Genomic DNA, 20,134 nt, shown 5'->3' with positions numbered 1-20,134 from the left:
TAAAATAATAAGAATCTGAAGATATGCTAGTAGCTATCCAGGGAATATAGAGACAGGGAAGAGGATGGGCTTGGGGCCTGAATTTTCACAAGTAGAAGAGAAAGCACTGTGGTGCTGGGCATGTTAAGCACAGCTATTATCCCATTACTCAAAGAGACTTGAAGCTGGAGGATCTTGAGTTCAAGGTCAGTGTGGGCTACATAGCAAGATCTTGTGTCAGAAAAACAAAAGAAGAGACCACCACTGTGAGAGCCATACTGGGTAATGCAGCCTTTCAGTTCTATTTCTAATGAGTTTAGAAAAACCTAGAGAAATGTGAAGGTTCCTAGCACACACATATAGTGGGCCCAAGATTTTGTTTGTTTGTTTCAGTTTGTTGTTGGGGCTTGAACTCAACTTCTCCCTGTTGCTTGGCTTTTTCAGTTAAGGTGGGTGTTCTATTACTTGAGACAAACTTCCACTTCTGTGTTTTGTTTTTGTTTTTCTCTGGAGATAATAGTCTCACAAACTTACCTGCCTGGGATGGCTTCAAACTGTGATCCTCAGAGTTCAGCCTCCTGGGTAGTTAGGATTCTAGACCTGAGCCACCAGCATTCAACTGGACACAGAATTTTACAAATTCCAAAGTATAAATGGAGAAAAATCTAGAAGGAAACAAACCAAAATTGTGAAACAGTGGGGAGTTTCCCCTTTTCTGTCTTTGTAAACTTTTCTATGTGGTGAACTTACTTTCTAAAACAAAACCTTTAATTACAATAAACTGCATTGAAAATTCTTTCATAACAGACAAAGCATCAGTCTTTCCTTCTATAACTTTCAGACTGAAAAAATATACATGGGGAACTAAAGAACGGCAGTTTAGTGGCTGGACTATTTCCTTTGGATTTTTTTCTCAGATCTTATTAGAGTTAGAAATCCCTTTCTGGACAAACTCAACAGTAATAATTTTAATTTCACTTTCAGAAAAATGAAAAATACCACATTAGCCATAAAGGATGATCATATAGTCCCAAATCATAAATAACAAGATGTTGAACACTCTTAGATTTAAGTAAAATGTAGACTATCTATAAAATAGTCTGTTCAGCCAAAACTTTTATTGAGATTTTATATTGAATAGACAAGAAAAATGGTCATAATATGTTGTAGAATAAAAAGACAGGTTCCAAGATGACATATAGTATGGAACTATTTTCTAGAAATACACATGTCTATATGAAAGAAAATGTTAATAACTGTCTTGGGATGGTAGAATTATGGATGTTATACTTTTTACTCCTTTGTCTTCTGATTTTCCTTACCTTGAAGATCTATCTCTTGTGTGGTAATTAGAAAGTTCTTTTTTTTTTTTTGGCAGTCGTGGGGCTTGAACTCTGGGCCTGGGCGCTGTCCCTGAGCTCTTCAGCTCAAAGCTAGCACTCTACCACTTGAGCCACACTACCACTTCAGTTTTCTGAGTGGTTTATTGGAGATAAGAGTCTCACGGTCTTTCCTGCCCGGGCTGGCTTTGAACCACTCAGCCTCCTGAGTAGCTAGGATTACAGGTATGAGCCACTGGCATTGGACAGAAAGTTCTTTTCTGCTTTCCTTTGTCAGTGTTTTCCTTCTATGTCACGCTCAGGTATTAAGGAATGCTTTCTCTGGGGATATGTATAATGATTGGTGAGGTGAAGGGAGCTACAATAAGTTGAGAACCAGCTGCAGGTATTATTAGATGCTTTATGAAGACTAATCTATTACTTCTATCAACCAATCAAAATTGGCATTATGAGCCTCATTTTGCAGATGGGAATGGACTCGTAACGGTTTGGTAGCTTAAAGCCATCCAACTGACAAAAGACTGAATCCAAATCTACTTGTTTCCAGCCCTCATGCCCTTCCCACTCTACCACTGCCCTCAGACTCCACAGAAATGTTTGTGAGGACGTCATCCATCATATTTTCACCCTCACCTCTACATTCCCTGACATGATAATCCACTTTTAGACATCTTGATAATCTGTGCTTCAGAATCCTATCACCCACTACCCTGAACAATAAAGACTTGAAGACATTCTGCTTAAGCAGACTCTGTCACCATTTAGGGATCATCATACCACTATGATTGGTAGGCAGCTTTGATCAATAGTCAGTACTGACCATTGGGCTCATGAGTTATTAATCATATTCTGCTGCAGCAATCTCTTTTGATTTCAAAGCCCAAGTTTCTAAACTAAACCTTCTTCACCAAAGCTGTCCAAGACCACATCCATGGGACTATTTTTCTGTTGTGGAGCTAGTTTCATAATCCCATTCTAATTATCTGATTTCTCAATTTTTAGGTGGAAACTAAAGTCCTGACTCTGCCCACTAGCCCTTATTTGTGTGTCTGTGGCTCTGCTTCTGGAGGACACATGTTTCAGATGCTACCTACATAAACTTCTGAATAGTATTTACCTACAGGTCTCACTGCCACAGTCCACTCTCTGGTTAAAATGCTGGCTGAAACTATCTGAGAGTTTGGTGATGTTTAGGTTCATATCTTGACGCTGAATCTGTTGGACTGGAAAGAGTAAGATGATATCAGGAGAAAGATCCAGATCAGCATTGAGGAGGGGAACCAAGATTAGATTTAGGAAATAAGCACTGAGTATTTGATCGTGAAAAAGAAAAATGAAGCAATACATAATATGGAGGAATAAATACCAGAAGAATAAAAGCAGGTTGTGATGTAGATTTCACAGTGGGTGTGACATGATTCAGGACTAAGGTGTAATCAATGAAAAGTTGTGAAAGCCTTGAAAGGTCATACTAACAAGATACCTTAGAATGACCCTAGTAACTGAGATCTAGTAATTAGCAGACACAAAATCAGTTGATTTAACTGTAGATTGTCAAATATTTTGGAAATCAAAACTGTGTAAACCTTAGTAGATACTTGAGTCTGTCTTACCTGGGCTGTTTCACCTGGCTATGTGGAGACTAGTCACAGATTAGGATCTCTCCTTTTCTTGCAAGAAGTCAAAATCTGAGAAGACTTTATATATATATATATATATATATATATATGAAATATAAGACTTGGGATGTCATGGTACACTGACAGTGATAAGTGCGGAGAAGATTAGGGCTGAGAGAAGTATAAGAGCAGGCTCTTACAGACCCAAAGCTTTTTTGGTAGAAGCTGATATTTTCTGAGAAGCAAAGAAGTGTTGAATATATTCTCTGAATTGGAGGAAACAGCCCCTTCTGTTCAATGCCTTAATTACCATCTGGCCACTGAGATTGTGGATAAACAGTCATATTTACCTCAGGTTGCTTCCATTGCTTGGAAAACTCTCATTCTTGTTTGAGTTAAGGGTTAAGTGTCTTAATCTTCTCCCTGACCAAGATGTGTGTCAGAGTTCAATTGGGAAGAACATAGGCTTTGGCTTTAGACAGCTCTGGGGTGGAACGTAGATCTGGATCTATTCTGAGCTTTCCTTCCTCATCTGTCCCATCAAGGATTCAATGATGTGACCATGTTAAATACCTGGCACACAGGTACTCATTAAATATTCCTTTTAGCTTTCCCAGCATACTCAACCCAGAACCCCTCTCTCCTTACAAATTTTTTAAGAGTGAGGGGTACAATACTTGCAAAACAGATCTATGATTCTCACAGATTCTCACTGGAGGCCAACCGTGTGAATCTAAGAATGTCTTTATTTTACTTTATTTATTTATTTTTTGGGGGTCCTGTGGTGGGGCCTGAACTCTGGGCCTGGGCGCTGTCGCTCAGCTCTTCAGCTCAAGGCTAGCGCTGTACCACTTGAGCCAGAGCACCACTTCCGGCTTTATTCTTTTTGCTTATGTGGTGCTGAGGAATCAAACCCAGAGCCTCATGTATGCAAGGCAAGCGCTCTACCACTGAGCCACCTTCCCAGCCCCAGAATGTCTTTATTTTAAAATCCATACTCACACCAACAAAACTGAACAATGGAGTCTACTTTGTGAAAAAAATAGGAAGCAAAAACACTATTTATATAAGCCAGATAGTTTATGTGCATGCATTCATTCGTGTGTGTGCGCATGCGCATGTGTGCATGCACACGTTTGTGTGTGTAAATGTGAGAGAGAGAAAGATGGAATGCGGTCTTTATTGTGGAATGATCTACTGTATGTATTTTCATAGGACTAAAACTTGTATAGACAGAAACGTATTTATGGGGAATATAATGGTTTTGGAAGGGCTATCGTATAGAGGAAGGAATCTGGACACTCAAATTACAAAGGGCTGAGCTCAAACCCTGGTTTAATCACTGCGGGCCTTGGACAGGTTATTTAGCTATATGTATTACAATAGGTTCCTTCAAGGTTAGGTTTAATAATGGTTAGTTTTCACTGTTGGAGGGGAATGGGAAAATATAAAGTCCTTCCCATCTAGGAAATGCTTAAAATGCCAGATATTATTCTCAAGGTCATTAATAACCATCTGGGAAAATAAAGTCCAAAGTCAGAATTCTAAGGAGTTGTAATTAAAGGAGTGAAGGCACAGATTGTAGTTAACAGATAGAGCAAAGAAACTCACACCCAAGGGAGAAGAAAGCGTAGCTGGCTCTCTACATCTTAAATTCTGCATTCACTTAGAATCAAAAGTACTCCAAAAATAATTGTAACAGAACGGAATGTGTACAGATGCTTTTCTTTGTCATTAGTTCCTAAGCAATACAGCATGACAACAATTTCCATAACATTTATGTTGTATTTGGTATTGTAATTAGTCTAGAGATGACTTAAAGTATAAGGAAGGCTATGTGAGGGTTCTATGCAAATACTGTTTCATTTTATATATTCCTAGAACTAGTTTCTCACAAATTCTGAGAGATGGCTGCACACTCAGTACTTTAATACCTATCTTTTATGTACCAGGCACTATGCTAAGTGCTGAGGAAACAGCAAATGTTTCTATAATCTGTAGGGGATAGGAAACAGTCAGACCAGGCTTTGGCAGAGAAAGTACATATCCAGTGGAGCCCGGAGAAAGCAAGGAGGGACAAGGTACAATCTGGGGCCACAGAGGCAGGACGACAGCGATGGCTCTGTTAAGGACTTCAGTCTTGATTCCAAAACGCTGTACGTTGTTCTGAAAGGTAGATAGTAAAATTTTATTTGAATTCTTAAATGATTACTGTGGCTTTTACTGTGGATAAATTGGAGAAAGGAAGAGAGTAGCAAAAACTTAGTTCAAATGAATACATTAATTCAAATGAAATGACATAATTTAGCCTGAGTAACAATAGGAATGGTTGTAGAAATTCAAGAACTGGAAGATGATGTAGATGGCACTTGAGGAGGATAAAAGTAAAAGGGGAGAGCCTAGCAGGTAACCCAATGGAGTAGGACCAGGTAAGAGAGATGGTGGCTCAGTCAGCTATAAGCAAGGTGGATTTGATAGAAGGGTCTATCAAATAGACCAAAAGGAAATGAAGCTAAAAGATACAAGGTTGGAACTATATGTCTGGAACTCAGAGAATTAGCCAAGATTGGAAATATCAATTTATGAATAGTTTATACTGAGTAGTAATTAAAACTAGGAGTTGAATAGGATCACCTACACTGAGAGAATAGAGTCAGAACAGGAGAGGGCTTAGGACTTAGCCTTGAGCAATTTCAAATTTAAAGGCCAATAGAAGGGGCTGGGAAGGTGGTTCAGTGGTAGAGTGCTTGCCTTGCATGCATGAGGCCCTGGGTTCAATTCCTCAGCACCACATAAGCAGAAAAAGCTAGAAGTGGTGCTGTGGCTCAAGTGGTAGAGCGCTAGCCTTGAGCTGAAGAGCTGAGGGACAGTGCCCAGGCCCAGAGTACAGGCCCCACGACAGACAAAAAAAAACCAAAAAAAAAAAAAAAAAAAGCCAGTAGAGGAGGATAAGCAGTAAAAGAAAGTACAGAAAGAGTAGACGGTTAAAGTCAAGCTGGGGAAGATGAAAGACACCATTAAGGAGCTGGGACACAGGGGGCCAGATAGGAGGTTATGTTAAGAAGGACTTTACCATAACTATTGGATTGAACATTGCAGAAGGTTTAGCTAGATGTATTCTGATAGTGTGATATGACCTAAAAAAACACATAGGACTGAGTTGAACAGTAAGTGGGAGGTGAAGAGAATAAATTCAGCCAGTTTTTTCAAGTAATTTGATTATGATAGAGAAAAGAAAGACAGCAATAACTAGAGAGAGATGAAGGACTAAGTGTGGGTCTTTAGCTACTAAGTATGAGAGACTCAAATGTGCTTAAGAGTTGAATGAGACTAAATCATTTCCAGCAAAAGTTGATTTGGAGGAGAGAGAAGTGAACGTTAGAGTTAGCAAGAAAGATGGGACCAAAGTAGAAGTGGGAAAGACAGAGCCTTTTCTTTCTTTCTTTCTTTTTTTTTTTTTTGTCGGTTGTGGGGCTTGAACTCTGGGCCTGGGCGTTGTCCCTTAGCTCTTCAGCTCAAGGCGAGCGCTCTACCACTTGAGCTACAGCGTCACTTCCTAGAGCCTTTTCTATCATCATAGAAATGAAGGATGGCAGGGGTCATGCAGGTAGGAAAAGGGGGGACTTCCCAATAGATAGCTTCTATTTTTTTTTTAAGTCAGTAAACCGCAAGAAGGCCAGGCAACTGTGGCTCACACCTATAATCCTAACTACTCAGGAGGCTGAGATCTGACCATTGCAATTCAAAGCCAGCCAAGAGCAGGAAAGTCCATGAGACTCTTTCCTCCACTAAACTACTAAGCAAAAGCCAGAAGTGGCACTGTGGCTCAAGTAGTAGAGCGCTAGCCTTCAGCACAGAAAGGCTCAGGCACCACGGCCAGGCATTGAGTTCAAGTCTCAGGACCAGCACAAAATCTGCATGAGCTTTGGGGGAACCTGTTTATGATTAGGTCATCTCAGTTGCCTGACACAGTCTTAGTTTGGTCTATTGTCCCAGAATAGTTATTAGTACCAGCCTATTGGGGCTAGGGATAGCACTCTTTGCACTTGCTTGCCTATCATGTGCAAAGCTCTGAGTTTCATTCTCTGCAGTGATAAAAAGAATAACCCCTTTCATTCTTGTTTGAATAATTACATGGTCAGTCAATAAGAGAGGCTGTATCACAAAAAAAAAAAAGATGGGGAAAGGATGGGTCTGGTAGTATGGACTTTCAGTTTCTGGTATAGCATGTAAACTGTTGAAAATCACCACTCCAGGTTTTTTTCTTTCTTGCTATTGTTTCTAACATATTTATAAGGTACCATGTGATTTTTTTTTGTTGCTTTGTATGTTCCTCCCCCACGGTATAACCCCTGTTTTCACTGTATTTGATGTCGGTATAATTTAGGGAGGCGAAGGGAAAAAACAAAATGTTTAAATAAGGATACAGGTTGACCCATTGTAACTATGAGATGTACAAGACACTAGGTCGAAAAACAAACTTTACAATTTAGGCAGGAGGGGGGAGTTTGTGGAAGTGGGAGGGAAGGGATGATGGGGGGAAAAATGGAGGAGGCAACAATGCTTGGTAAGAAATGTACTCATTACCTTGCTCATGTAACTGTAACTCCACTGTTCAGTATTTTTTATTAAAAAAAGGAAAAAAGAAAATCACCACTTCAATCAATAAGGGAATGTAACAAATGGGAGAATCAAGAACTCTTTAGATCCTTCATTCAGAGAAGAGAACACATAGTACTATTATCTGAAAATATTAAGATATTAATCACCAAAGAGATGGTATTAGGTGAATTTGGGGAGGTGATTAGACTATGAGGGGAGCCACCATGAATGGAATTAATGCCCTTTAAAAAGAGACCTGGTTGGTTACCAGTGGTTCACACCTGTAATCCTAGCTACTCAGGAGGCTGAGATCTGAGGTTCAAAGCCAGCCTGGGCAGGAAACTCCAAATAATGTACTAAAAAGCTGGAAGTGGAGCTGTGGGTCAAGGGGTAGAGTGCGCACCTTAAGAAAAAAAAGGCAGCAGAATATCTAAGAATTGTGGGACAAATGCAAAACACACAAATATGCATAAAGGGTTACCACAAGAGACAAAAGAACAGAAGTGATCGTGATCACAAGGTAAATCTCTAGAACCACAACTTAACCTGGGCAGAAACTTCTGTGGGAACCTAGGCTGGGGTAGCACACTTGCACTGTAATTAATGAATTTTTGGAGACTCACTGTAGATATCCCAAGAGTTAAAAAGCTTAGAAAGCTTAGCCATAGATAGGTCCTAACATTTTTGAGTTTTATCTATGAGCTCTGTCAAGCCCTGATGATGACTTTTAGAAAAATCCTCTCATAATTCAAGAAGAGGAAGGAGAAAAAGAAGAAAAAGAAAAAGAAAAAGAAGAATTTTGAAATAGCCAGACATTCTAGTCTTCTTATCAAGGTCTACCCTAAGGAGAAACTGAATCAACCTAAGGAAAGGAAAATCCCCTTGAGACCTAGCCATCCTGTCATACCTAAAGGAGGAATACTGGTGAAGGTCATGGTCCAGAAGCACAGACTCACAGAAGACATAAAACTACAGACCACTTTGCTTTTCCGATGCTTTTCCACCTCATGACCAAAGACCTTTAATAGCAGCTTCTTTTACATAGTCTGTCATGTCTTCCTTCTACAAAAAACTTACTAGATGTTAAAAGGTGAAAAACATAGTTCAAAGAGATTGAACAAGTATTAGAGTCAGATATGGCAGGAGTGTTGGAATTAGAGGAGGAATTTTTAAACACTGTGATTAAAATGCTAAGAACATGATATGCAAGAACAGATGGATAATGTAAGCAGAGAGATGAAAATCAGTGGAAATTTGATTCCAAAAGAGAATAAAAAAGATGAGTTAGCAATTAAAAACATTGTAACAGAAATGAAGAATAACTTTGATGCAGATGCTAGTAGACCAGATATGGCTAAGGAAGGAATCTCTGAGCTTAAAGATATGTCATTAGGAATCTCCAAAACAGAGAAATGGAGAGGACAAAGACTAGAATAAAAAAATCAGCAGAATATCTTATGAATTGTGGGACAAATACAAAATACATAAATATTCATAAAGGGATGCCACAAGAGACAAAAGAACAGAAGCAACAGTGGCTTACAGTTTTCCCAAATTAAAGTCAGACACCCAACCTCAGAAATGGGAATTGCAGAATACATCAAACAGAATAAACTCCGGCCCAAAAAATCCCTATATCTAGTTTGAAGATTCAATTTAAACGTCATCACAACCATAAAGAAGTTAGAGGAAAATAACATCTAACTTATAGAAGAACAAATATAAGAATAACATACAAGATCTTAGAAACAATGCAGGAAAGTAGCAAAGCCAGGTGTGGTGCTATACATCTGTAATTCCTTCATCTAGAGGTTGAGATGGGAAGATTGTGAGTTTGAGTCCAGCCTGGGCTACATAGTAAAACTTCGTCTCAACAAAACAGAAACACCACCCCCCAAAAAGAGTAATATATTTGAAATGTTGAGAGAGAACAAACAACAAAATGCCCCACCAACTTTAAATTCTATATTGTGCAAAATCCTCTAAAAAGGAGACATAAAAATTGAGGGCATTTTGCCACTAGACATGCAATAGCATGCAAAAGAAAGAAAATTATATAGGTCAGAAATTCAGCTCTACATGAAGAATATGAAAGAGTGAGTAAGAGAAATTAAAATAAAAACATTTTTCTTGATCTAACAAATTACATCTTGCTCAAAATAAGAGCAATGTGTATTTTATTGTGTGTCTGTGTGGGAGCACATTTACACAAGCTTATGTATAAGTGAATAAACAGCAATACAAAGAACACGAAGGAGGAATTAGGAACATGTTACTATTACAAGGTGCTTGACCTACCTGTGAAGAAGAAAATATAATTTGAAAGTGGACTTTGATCCATTATTAGTATATATCACAAACTTTAAGGAACTTACTAAAACAGTTTTTAAAAAGAATTAAAGCTGGCTGGCCAAAAAAAGGTGAGCAAATAGGATTATATAAAATGTTCAATATTAAAATGCTTAAAACCATAAAAGGGAGAAGAAAGTGGAAGAGAAAAATAAGAACAAAAAATTTATAAAGGCAACAAATACAAAATAGTAACCTAAAAGTCACTTTGAAAATTAGTGGTCTAAATGCATCAGCTAAAAGAAATGACAACAATAAAGCCCCAACCAAATGTTGTTTAAAAGAAACCTACTTTAAATATAAAGACAGACATAGACCCAAATCCAGTGCCTGGAGCAAAATATAGCATGCTAATGCTAATCAAAGGAAAGCAGGAAAAGCCAGGGGCTCATGCCTCTAATTCTAGCTATTTGGAAAGCTAAGATCAGGGTATGATTTGAGGCCAGCTCAAGCATGTATACCCGAGAGCCTTTCTTGACCAATAGTTGGGCACCGCAGAGTATGCCTGTCTTTCTAGCTGTGTGGGAAACTGAGAATGGGAAGATTGAGGTTGCAGGCCAGCCCTGGCAGAAAAGTTTAAGATATTCCACTTCAGTGGAAAGAAGTTGGGTGTAGTGGCATATGCCTGCCACCTCAACAACAGTAGGAAGCCTAAATTAGGTGTATAACAGTCCAGGCATGTGCCTGGGCAAGAAGTATGTGTTATCTCAAAAACAACCAGTCCAAAAGGGATAGAGGTATGGCTCAACAATAGCATGCCTGACTAGCAAGCGAGAAGCACTGAATTCAAACCCCTGTACCACAAAAGGGGGAGGAAGGGGAGGAAAGAAAAGAAAACAGGGAGTATCTATATTAATTTTAGAGATGACATTAGAGCAAGATAGTTGTTATGGAAAGGTGGAGAATTATGTAAAAATAAAGAGGGTCCTTCAACAATCTTTACTGTGTATATAGTTGGCTCCAGAGCATCAAAGCATGCAAGGCAAAAACTGGTTTAAATGCAAAAAGACAAATGACCTCATAGTTAAAAACTTCAAACACTCCTCTCTTAGAAATGGACAAGGGCAGCAAGCACAAAAATAGTAAGTACATATGTTGAGCTCAACATAACCATCAATTTGTGATACAGTTGATATCCATGGATAATTTCATCCACACTAGGATTTAACAGTCTTATGCTCGTGTGGGATATTCACCAAGATAGACCACAGTCTGGGCCTTAAAACACACCTTTACAAATTTAAAGAAAATTATACAAGGCCTGCTCTTAGCTCACAATGGAATTAAACTGGAAACCAATAACAGACAGCTAGAAAATTCTCAAATATCTGGAAATTAAATAAAGAGAACATGGTTAAATAAAATCTTAAAAGAAATGTTAAAATATTTGAAGCATTAAAACATGACTTATCAAAAGCTGGGGATTCAGCAAACGTAGTACTTGAAGGAAAACTTACAGCATTGAATATGTAGCGTGTATTCAATATAAAAGATCTGAAATCAATTTAAGCTTGAATCTTAAGAAACTAGAAAAATGAGAGCAAAAGAAATCCACAGTAACCAGAAAAAAAGAAATAACTTGAAAATGGAGCAGGAAATGGATGAAATTAAGAACAAGAAATCAGTAGAGAAAATTCAACAAGGAAGTGGCGCTGTAGCTCAAGTGGTAGAGCGCTCGCCTTGAGCTGAAGAGCTGAGGGACAACGCCCAGGCCCAGAGTTCAAGCCCCACGACCGACAAAAAAAAAAAAAAAAAGAAAATTCAACAAAACCAAAAGCTGGTTCTTCAAAAAGATCAATGAATTAGCCTCTAGCCAGGCTTACTGAGAAAGAAAAGACACAATTTACTGAAGCAGAAATTTAAGAGGGAACATTACTACAGACCCCATGGGAATTAAATAAAGGAATAGCATGTCCAACTGGATGTTCACAAATTTGATAACTTAGATGAATGGACCAATTCTTTAAAAGCCATAATCTGCCAAACTCACATTGGAAGAAATAAACAATCTGAATAACCTGTATCAAAGAAATCAATAATTACCCTTTCTAAGCAGAAAACCCCAGACCTAGATGGATGCACTGGTGAATTCTCTCAAATGTCCTTGGAAAGAGTTATGCTAGTTCTCTACAAAGTTTTACAGAAGATAGAAACATAGGAAACACTCATTCTATGAGGCCAACACTACTACCAGTCCTAAGCCAGACAAAGATATTGCAAGAATACTACAGACAAGTAACTCTCATAAACATAGAAAATTGAATAATGTGTAAAAGAATTATACAGCATGGTAAAGTAGCTCTGAGTGTGTGTATGTCTGTGTGTCTGTGTCTGTGTCTATGTCTATATCAGGGAAACTTTCTTGAAGCTAATGAGCCTTAATAGCAAGAATATAATATATAGAGATGACTTTCCTATACACCAACAATCATTCCTATATATCACATTACCATTTACATTAGTACATTTACATTATTACTTTCTCCCCCACGGTAGAAGTCTCACAAAAGGTTGCAGGGTTTTTATGAGAAAAAAAGAGTTCTTGAGTGTAATCAAAAGTAAATCAAATAAATGGAGAAGTATTCTGCGTTCATGGATAGAAAAGCTCAAAAAATGTAAATTTTCCCCATCTTGACCCATAGGATTGAATGAAATCCCAATTAAAATGGAGCAAGTTACTTTACAGAAAGCCATGTTGTAAAGATTATATGGAGAGTCATAAGTCTCGAAATAGCCAAGTCAGCATTGAAGAAGTTGGATGAGTGACACTGACTGAATTCAAGCAAAGCAGTGATAGTTAAACAGATCAGTGGAGGAGAATAGAGATCCTAGAAAAGGTCTTGTATAGTCAGCAGATCTTTAACAAAAGAGCAGAAGCACTATAATCAAACAAAAATAATCTTCTTAATAAATGGTGCTGAAACAAATGAACATCTACATGCAATAAAACCTCTAGATAGCCTTCACAAAAAATGATCTTGAAAAGGATCACAAACCTAAATGTAAAATGCAGAGCTACAACACCTAGAAAATTAGATAGATGAAAACCTACATTTGTTTGGCAGGGTAGTAACACTTTCTGTATACCACCATCAAAGACATGATCTGTGAAAGAATTCATTGATGTTGGGTTGCATTTAAATTTTAAAACTTCTCCCTGAAAGACAATTTCAAGAGAATGAGAGCACAAACCCTGAACTATAAGAAAATATTTGCAAAAGATGTATTTGATTTAAAAAATTATTCCAAGAATATACAAAGAACTCTTAATCTGAAAATGAACTGTTCATTTAAAAGGGGCAAAAGACCTGAAAAACCTCACCCACGGAGATATACAGACGGCAAGTAATCACATGACAAGTTCTCATATGAAAAGATATTAACATTATACATCTTTGGGGAAATGCAAATTATTTCAGTATCACTCCATGCCTGTTAGAATGGCCAAAACCAAAAGTACAAGCATCAAATGCAGTGACCAACAAGAACTCTCAACCTCTCATTCATTGCCGATAGGGATGTACAATGGTAGGGGACAAAGTCTGGCAACTCCTTACCATTTGACCCAGTACACAGGCTCCTTAGTATTTACCCCAGTGAATTAAAACTTTGTGTCCCTACAAAAGTTTGCACACTGACACTGATGTTTGTAGCAGCTTTGTTCATAACTGCCAAAATTTGGGAGCAACCAGGATATCCTTGAGTCCATGAGGAGATACACTATGGTATACAGAAAATGGAGTATTATTCAGTGCTAAAAAGAAATGAGCAATTAAATTATGAAAAAATACATTAGGAAACTCAAATCATATTGCTAAGTAAAAGTTATGTCAATCTCTTGTAAAAAATTACATATTGATTTTAAGCAGATGGCAGATGACATTCTGGAGAAGATAAGACTATGGAGACAGAATATTAGTAGACAGAACACAGAGGATTTTTAGGGCAATGAAGCTATTCTGTATGACACTATAACAGGACATAGCACCACAAGGGAAATCTAAAGTAGACTATGGACCTAGGATGATGATAATATACCAGTGTAGGTTTTTTGACTGTACTAAATGAACCACTCTGGTGTGAAATATATGTATGTATTTGGGCAAGCACTCTACCACTGACCCAAGCCTCTAGCAGACCTTTTCTGCTTTAGTTATTTGTGAGATAGAACCTTATTGTATGTCCAAGCCAACCAGGGACTGCCATCCTATTTGAGCTTTCTCACATCACTGGAGTCACACACACAAACATAGACCCCATTGTACCCAGGCAATGGTTAAGATGGAGTCTCATGAACTCTTTTTTTCTATACTGGCTATGAACCACATCAGATTTCTGCCTCCCAGGTAGCTAGGATTATAGATGTGAATCACTACATGTGATTGCTATGGATGTTGGTAGTGCAGAACCTCTCTGTACTGTCAGTTCAATTTTGCTGTAAACCTAACTCTGCTCTAAAAATGGAATTTAATAACTTTTAAAGTAGCTCACAGTATGGCCAAATGAAGATGGATACCTATTCCCTCATATTAAAAAGCCCAAATGGAGTAAAGACTTAAATTAAAAAGCCCAAATGGAGTAAAGACTTAAATATAAAAGGTAAAATTATTAAAAACTAATCAAAGAAAATATTGGAGAAATGCCTGTATGATCTCAGGGGTTTATTTCTCCCTTAAGACAAAAGGGAAAGTCATGAGAGAGAAAGTGATTGATTCCACTAGATGAATGTTATGCTAAATATTCTAAAGATAAATCTCTGGGTGATTAAAGATTTGTAGTAAATGATGGGATATTTGTATCTTAAATTCTAAAAATCTGGAAAAATGATAGTAAAATCTACTGGCAGAGATTCTGAGTAGAGAATTCAAACAGGGGAAAACCTGCCACATTTATAAAAATATGCTCAAATAAGATAGTATTGAATCTATTAGAAAGGATATGGGGGAGCTAGGATCACTTGCACATTGCTGACAGAATCAAAGTTAGGTGTAGCTACTCTGCAGAACAATTGAGCATTAGTTAGTGAAATCCATATGATAGTAACACATTGTTCAGATGCATAAAATTGAAATGAGCATTAAAAATCAAATGAATCTATAAATTTTAGGGTATGTGTGTACTCAGAAGGATGTATGTTAATTTCTTTGGACTGGGTCCTAATGGAATTAGGATAAAGACTATAGAAATAAATACGTGATGAAATTATGTGGTAGACTAAGGAATATTAGCGGCAGTTTTTGTTTACTGTCTTGTAAAGGAAGCCAGATGCTGATGGCTCACACCTGTAATTCTAGCTACTTGTGAGGTTGAGATCTGAGGCTCAAGATTCAAAGATAGCCTAGGCAGGAAAGTTTCTTATAATCAACTACCAAAAAGCTGGCAGTGGAGCCATGGCTCAAGTGGTAGAGAAATAATCTTGAGCAACAAAGCTCTGGGACAGTGTCCAGGCCCTTTGTACAAGTGCCAGGAACAAAACAAAACAAAAGACAACACTTAAAAAATCAGTAGCTGACACTTGTGGTTTTAGTTACTTAAGGAGGCTGAGATTTGAGGATCTTGGTTCAAAGCCAGCTCAGGCAGACAAATCCAAGAGACTTTTTTTCTCCAGTGAAACAGCAAAAGATCAGAACTGGAGGTATGGCTCAAGTGGAATACTATCATTGAGCGAAAAAGCCTGAGGACCGGCACAAAATAAAATAGAATGTGGGCATAATAATTAATTAACTTGAAATTTTGATAACTAAGTCACACAAAGCATTTAGCATAGAGCCTAGCACATGCTAGATATGTTATCTATTAATGTTATATGTGCTGTTCCTGACACACTATTATTACTCATCATTTGGAGTGGCACTTAAAAACCAATTGTATTTTGATGGCTTCCCTAGAAAATCCTTCTGGGCTACAATTCTACTAGGGAGTAGGGCAAGTTCCAGAGCTGACCCAGTGGCAAGCTGGCAGAAGATTGGCTGAAATGTCCCTGGAGAATAGAAAACTTTGAAATGTCCCTGGAGAATAGAAAACTTTCCTGTTGTGGGTACCGTCCTAAGAAATGGTGATTTGGAAAAAATACAGATTAGTCCTCTCCATTCTATCTTAATGTACAGTAAGGAGAGACCACATAGGTAAAAAGTGCTATGACGCTGGGAGACATTTTATGCTTTGCTATGCTTCCTCTACAAGAGTATTTTCTTTTACATTTTAATTTTAAGTTATAATACTGTAGATGAACAAAGTACAGAAACCAGTGTTTGCTTTGGTAGTATCCCTCCGCCACCCTCTTCCTTCCCTGAAGTGGACACCAGTTCTCTGTGAAATGAGCAAGATCGTCACCTAGTGGTTGGTTCCGGAAAGTGCTTGCACAAGCTCAGATGTGCAGATGTGCAGATCCTTGTCCTAACATTAAATACATGCCACCAACCTTGGCTGGGACTCTTGTCAAGCATTTGGGGACCTTGGGGAATAGATCTGCTAATTCGAAATGACAGAAGGCAAAATAGAATTAACAAAATGTCAATTTGGGAGCTTGGAGGCCCTTCGAAGGAACGTGGAGTTTTAATGTGTTTCTTTTCCACTATCTTTTCCCTAGATTATCGATGAAGAAGAAACCCAGTTTATGAGTAACTGCCCTGTGGCAGTCACTGAAAGCACCCCTCGGAGAAGGACCCGAATCCAGGTGTTTTGGATAGCACCGCCAGCAGGAACAGGCTGCGTGATTCTAAAGTAAGGAATTGTGACTGGTGCTCCTTTCCTGCCTATAGCCACTGCACCCTAGCAGGGTTTAAAAGAGACCTGGCCTTATTGGGGCATCAGAGATACTGCATCATCCCTCTGCCTTCTGAGGGCTCCATCCTAAAATGGCACCCTGGGCCATCACTACTGCAGTAGTACAGAAAGAATCATTTGCCTTGATCTTTTTGCTACACCAGGATTCTCTGGGCCACCTTGCGTTGTCTTACTAGAGGTAATGATACTAGGGCTGGTTAAGGAAAATTGCTAAGCAAATGAAAATAAGCTTTGATTTCTCCATCTGGAAATTTAATACTTTCTGTCAGAATCCCTAACAAGTAGAATAGTTAAACTGTGCTTAGGCTGTTTCAAAACCCAAATGTAATCTCCATTAGCCTCCAGCTCTGCTTTATGGTACTATATTCTTTCTTGCCCATCAAATTGCCCCCCCACACACACACATACACACACACACTGACACTTCACAAGCCAGCCTTCTAATCCTAATGTCCCCAAGTTAGTATAGGTGACAAAAAGTATTGGCCAGCTAAAATTATTTTCCTCTCAAAGGTAATATTGCCTTAAATCTGTATCTCTAAACTAACTATAGGTTACAAAATGATGTTTTGGGAGATGCAAACAGATGGGAAGGAAAACAATTTGTATGATCAAGTAAGTTTATCAAATGCTGCAAATCTACTTCCTATCTTGTAGATTTATAATATATATTAGCATATTAAGGGTTTTTTTAGTTGTTGTTGCAGTTTTTTGTGTTCAGGTATCTGAACTTGAACTCAGGGTCTGGGTGCTGTTCCTTAGCTTTGTCTGGCTCATATGGAAGATTTGGCAAAGTCCTGCCAAAAAAGAAATCTGTTTAACTGGGTTCTTCCAAGTAAATTGGCCAAACTTGTCTGTAAAGCTGCTCTTTTCATGGAAATGGGGACTGGATTCATCCCAACCACCTTCCTTTAGGAAAAACAAAACAAGAAAAACCAAACCTCTAAGTTCTTTTTTTTTTTTTTTGATCGGTCGTGAGGCTTGAACTCTGGGCTGCACTCTTCAGCTCAAGGCAAGCGCTCTACCGCTTGAGCCACAACGGCACTTTCAGTTTTCTGGTGGTTAATTGGAGATAAGAGTCTCACAGACTTTCCTGCCTGGGCTGGCTTTGAACCGTGGTTTTCAGATCTCAGTCTCCTGAGTAGCTAGGATTACAGGCGTGAGCCACCGGTGCCTGACATAAGTTCTTATTTTTTTAAGTAGTTGTCCAAAGGAGTTGCCGTTCAATGAAGTAGTGTATGAATACAATGAATCTTGATCAACATCACTCCTTTCATCATTCTCCCCTGCCTTCCCTTAATTTTCTTAATTTTGTAGGCTATGCATTATGTTTTATAACTGTACCCCTTCCCTCTCTTCTAAGTTCTTCTTTCTGTATTTGGTTCATTGTCCAAATGTGGACATTTCAATAGACTTAGAACTGTTGATAATCTAGCCCAATCTCTGAGGAGATGCTGATAAAATAACCTACCATATAGACATTCTAGTCCTTGCATTTTCTAGACTTCATCTTGTCTGGATTACTGGATGAATTCCCACAGAGGTCTCCGGAAGCACCTGCCTATGGTCTAGATTAAGCCTTCTCTTTGGCCTCACAATCCAGTGCTGCTTTCTACATAGGCATTGTTTGTTTCTTGGTTTAATATAAGCTGAGTATCCTTTCCCAGATTTCTTGAGAAATTTTGGTTCTTGGCATTGATCGACACTGGCGATTTTTTTAAATGAAGTTAGAGAACTCTTTTTAAAAATGAAATTTTATCTTTAAATGTGATATTGAGAATGTATCTTGTGTCTAGTTGAAATGTGAGATATAGCCTTGGAGAAATGAGTAAGACCACTGAGAATCGGTTTGTGTTTAGCGCGTGCTGGATGTAGCAAGGGTGTCTTCTAACATCCTTTGCATTTGGCAGAGACTCAGTCACAGGAGTGGGAAAGCCTTGGAGGGACAAAAAAGAACTACTTTCAGGGCTACTCTGATGGAAGCTGTTGGCACAGAGAAGCTAAAAGCAGGACATACTCTGTGATTAGTATGGAGGGAATATTTATCTTTTCTCTTGTTAGTCCTGAGTTGAAAGAAAAGGAAGAGTTAGGGTGGTGGGGGAGTAGAGACTTGATAGTCGTTGAACAATTTCTGATTGTTCTGTACTGACTGATGCTGAGACTGGAGGTCAGAGTTTATTGTTCTTGTTAGATATGGCTTGACCATTGACTGTGTGTATATTAAGTCTCCTAGCCCAGACTGCCTTTCCAGCTTGGTTTTCTAGTACCCAAATCCCTAGCACATGATAGACAGATTACACTGCAGAGGCTGGAGCCCTGAAGAAGATAGTTGCAAAACCTCAGATCTTTACAATGGGTGCTCTATGAGCCCTTATCCATCTGGCCTTCATCTTTGGTTTTCTTTCATTTGTGAAGTTTTCACAAACCAGAAGTATTTGATCTTTCTAGGGGGAATCCAGAAAGGCATCTCTTGTTTACCCACTAACAATCAACATATGTGAACATATGTTTATTCATTAACAGTTAACATATGTAGCTTGTTCATTCTCTCCTTCAGCAAATGTAACTGAGCTCCTATTTGTCCAGACATCCAGGCAACCAGAGTATGTTCCAGCCTTGGAGTTCTCACAGGTCATATAGAAAAGAAAAAAAAAAATCTTTCTATATGCCAGGAGCTCAGCTGCATGCCCAGCAATCTCTCAGGCTTTGGCTAATCTGATCTTCACAGCAAACTACTCCCAGAAAACACAAGAGGAGACAGCCCCTCGGGCCTTCAACAGCAGACTTGAAGTCACGTGTTCATTTAACTCCAAAGTCTTTGATCTTCTTTCATTTTATTTACCGGAAGGAATTAAGCTACAGCTTTTCATTAAAGAAATAGAAATTTTGCTGGGAAGGTGGCTCAGTGGTAGAGTATTTGCCTTGTATGCATGAGGCCCTGGGTTCGATTCCTCAGCACCACATAAGCAGAAAAAAAAAGCCAGAAGTGGCGCTGTGGCTCAAGTGGTAGAGTGCTAGCCTTGAGCTGAAGAGCTGAGGGACAGCGCCCAGGCCCAGAGTTCAGGCCCACGACCGGACCAAAAAAAAACCACCCTGTATTTTTATAAGTAAGATGTAAATACAGTGACATATAATTTTGAACAATACAAAAAGGAATGAAGTACAGAAAAATAGATTACAGGGAAAGGGAGAAATCTCTGGCATCTCCTCTAGTCAATCCTAGTTTCCTGCACAAAGGTAGCAATAGATACTGATTTGGTGTGTATGCTTTAAACTTTTATCTATACATTTATATTCATGAAGGTAGACTTGAAAGTATAGTTTCATTTCTGTGTGATTTTAAGTTTTCACAAATTTATTGAGGTGTACATAATGTCCAGAACTTGAATAATTTTTTACTAACAAAAAAAAGCAACAACAAAAATTCATACAGTATAAGCAACTACATATAGTCTATAA

General features: G+C 38.4%; 1 protein-coding gene across 1 annotated transcript in view; it reads left to right on the top strand.

Annotated features, from left to right (window-relative positions):
- LOC138834095 (spondin-1) overlaps positions 1-20,134 on the top strand; it is a 270,957-nt gene that overhangs the window by 52,898 nt on the left and 197,925 nt on the right. The window contains exon 3 of the mRNA XM_070032849.1: positions 16,479-16,612. Within this exon, the coding sequence (XP_069888950.1) occupies positions 16,479-16,612 (134 nt within the window). The remainder of the gene's footprint in view (positions 1-16,478; positions 16,613-20,134) is intronic.

The sequence above is a fragment of the Dipodomys merriami genome, unplaced genomic scaffold (genome assembly GCF_024711535.1).
Source record: "Dipodomys merriami isolate MVZ:Mamm:240054 unplaced genomic scaffold, mDipMer1.0.p SCAF_21, whole genome shotgun sequence".
Taxonomy (NCBI): domain Eukaryota; kingdom Metazoa; phylum Chordata; class Mammalia; order Rodentia; family Heteromyidae; genus Dipodomys; species Dipodomys merriami.
Note: the sequence above shows the minus strand (reverse complement) of the source record. Positions and strands in the feature narration are given on the sequence as shown.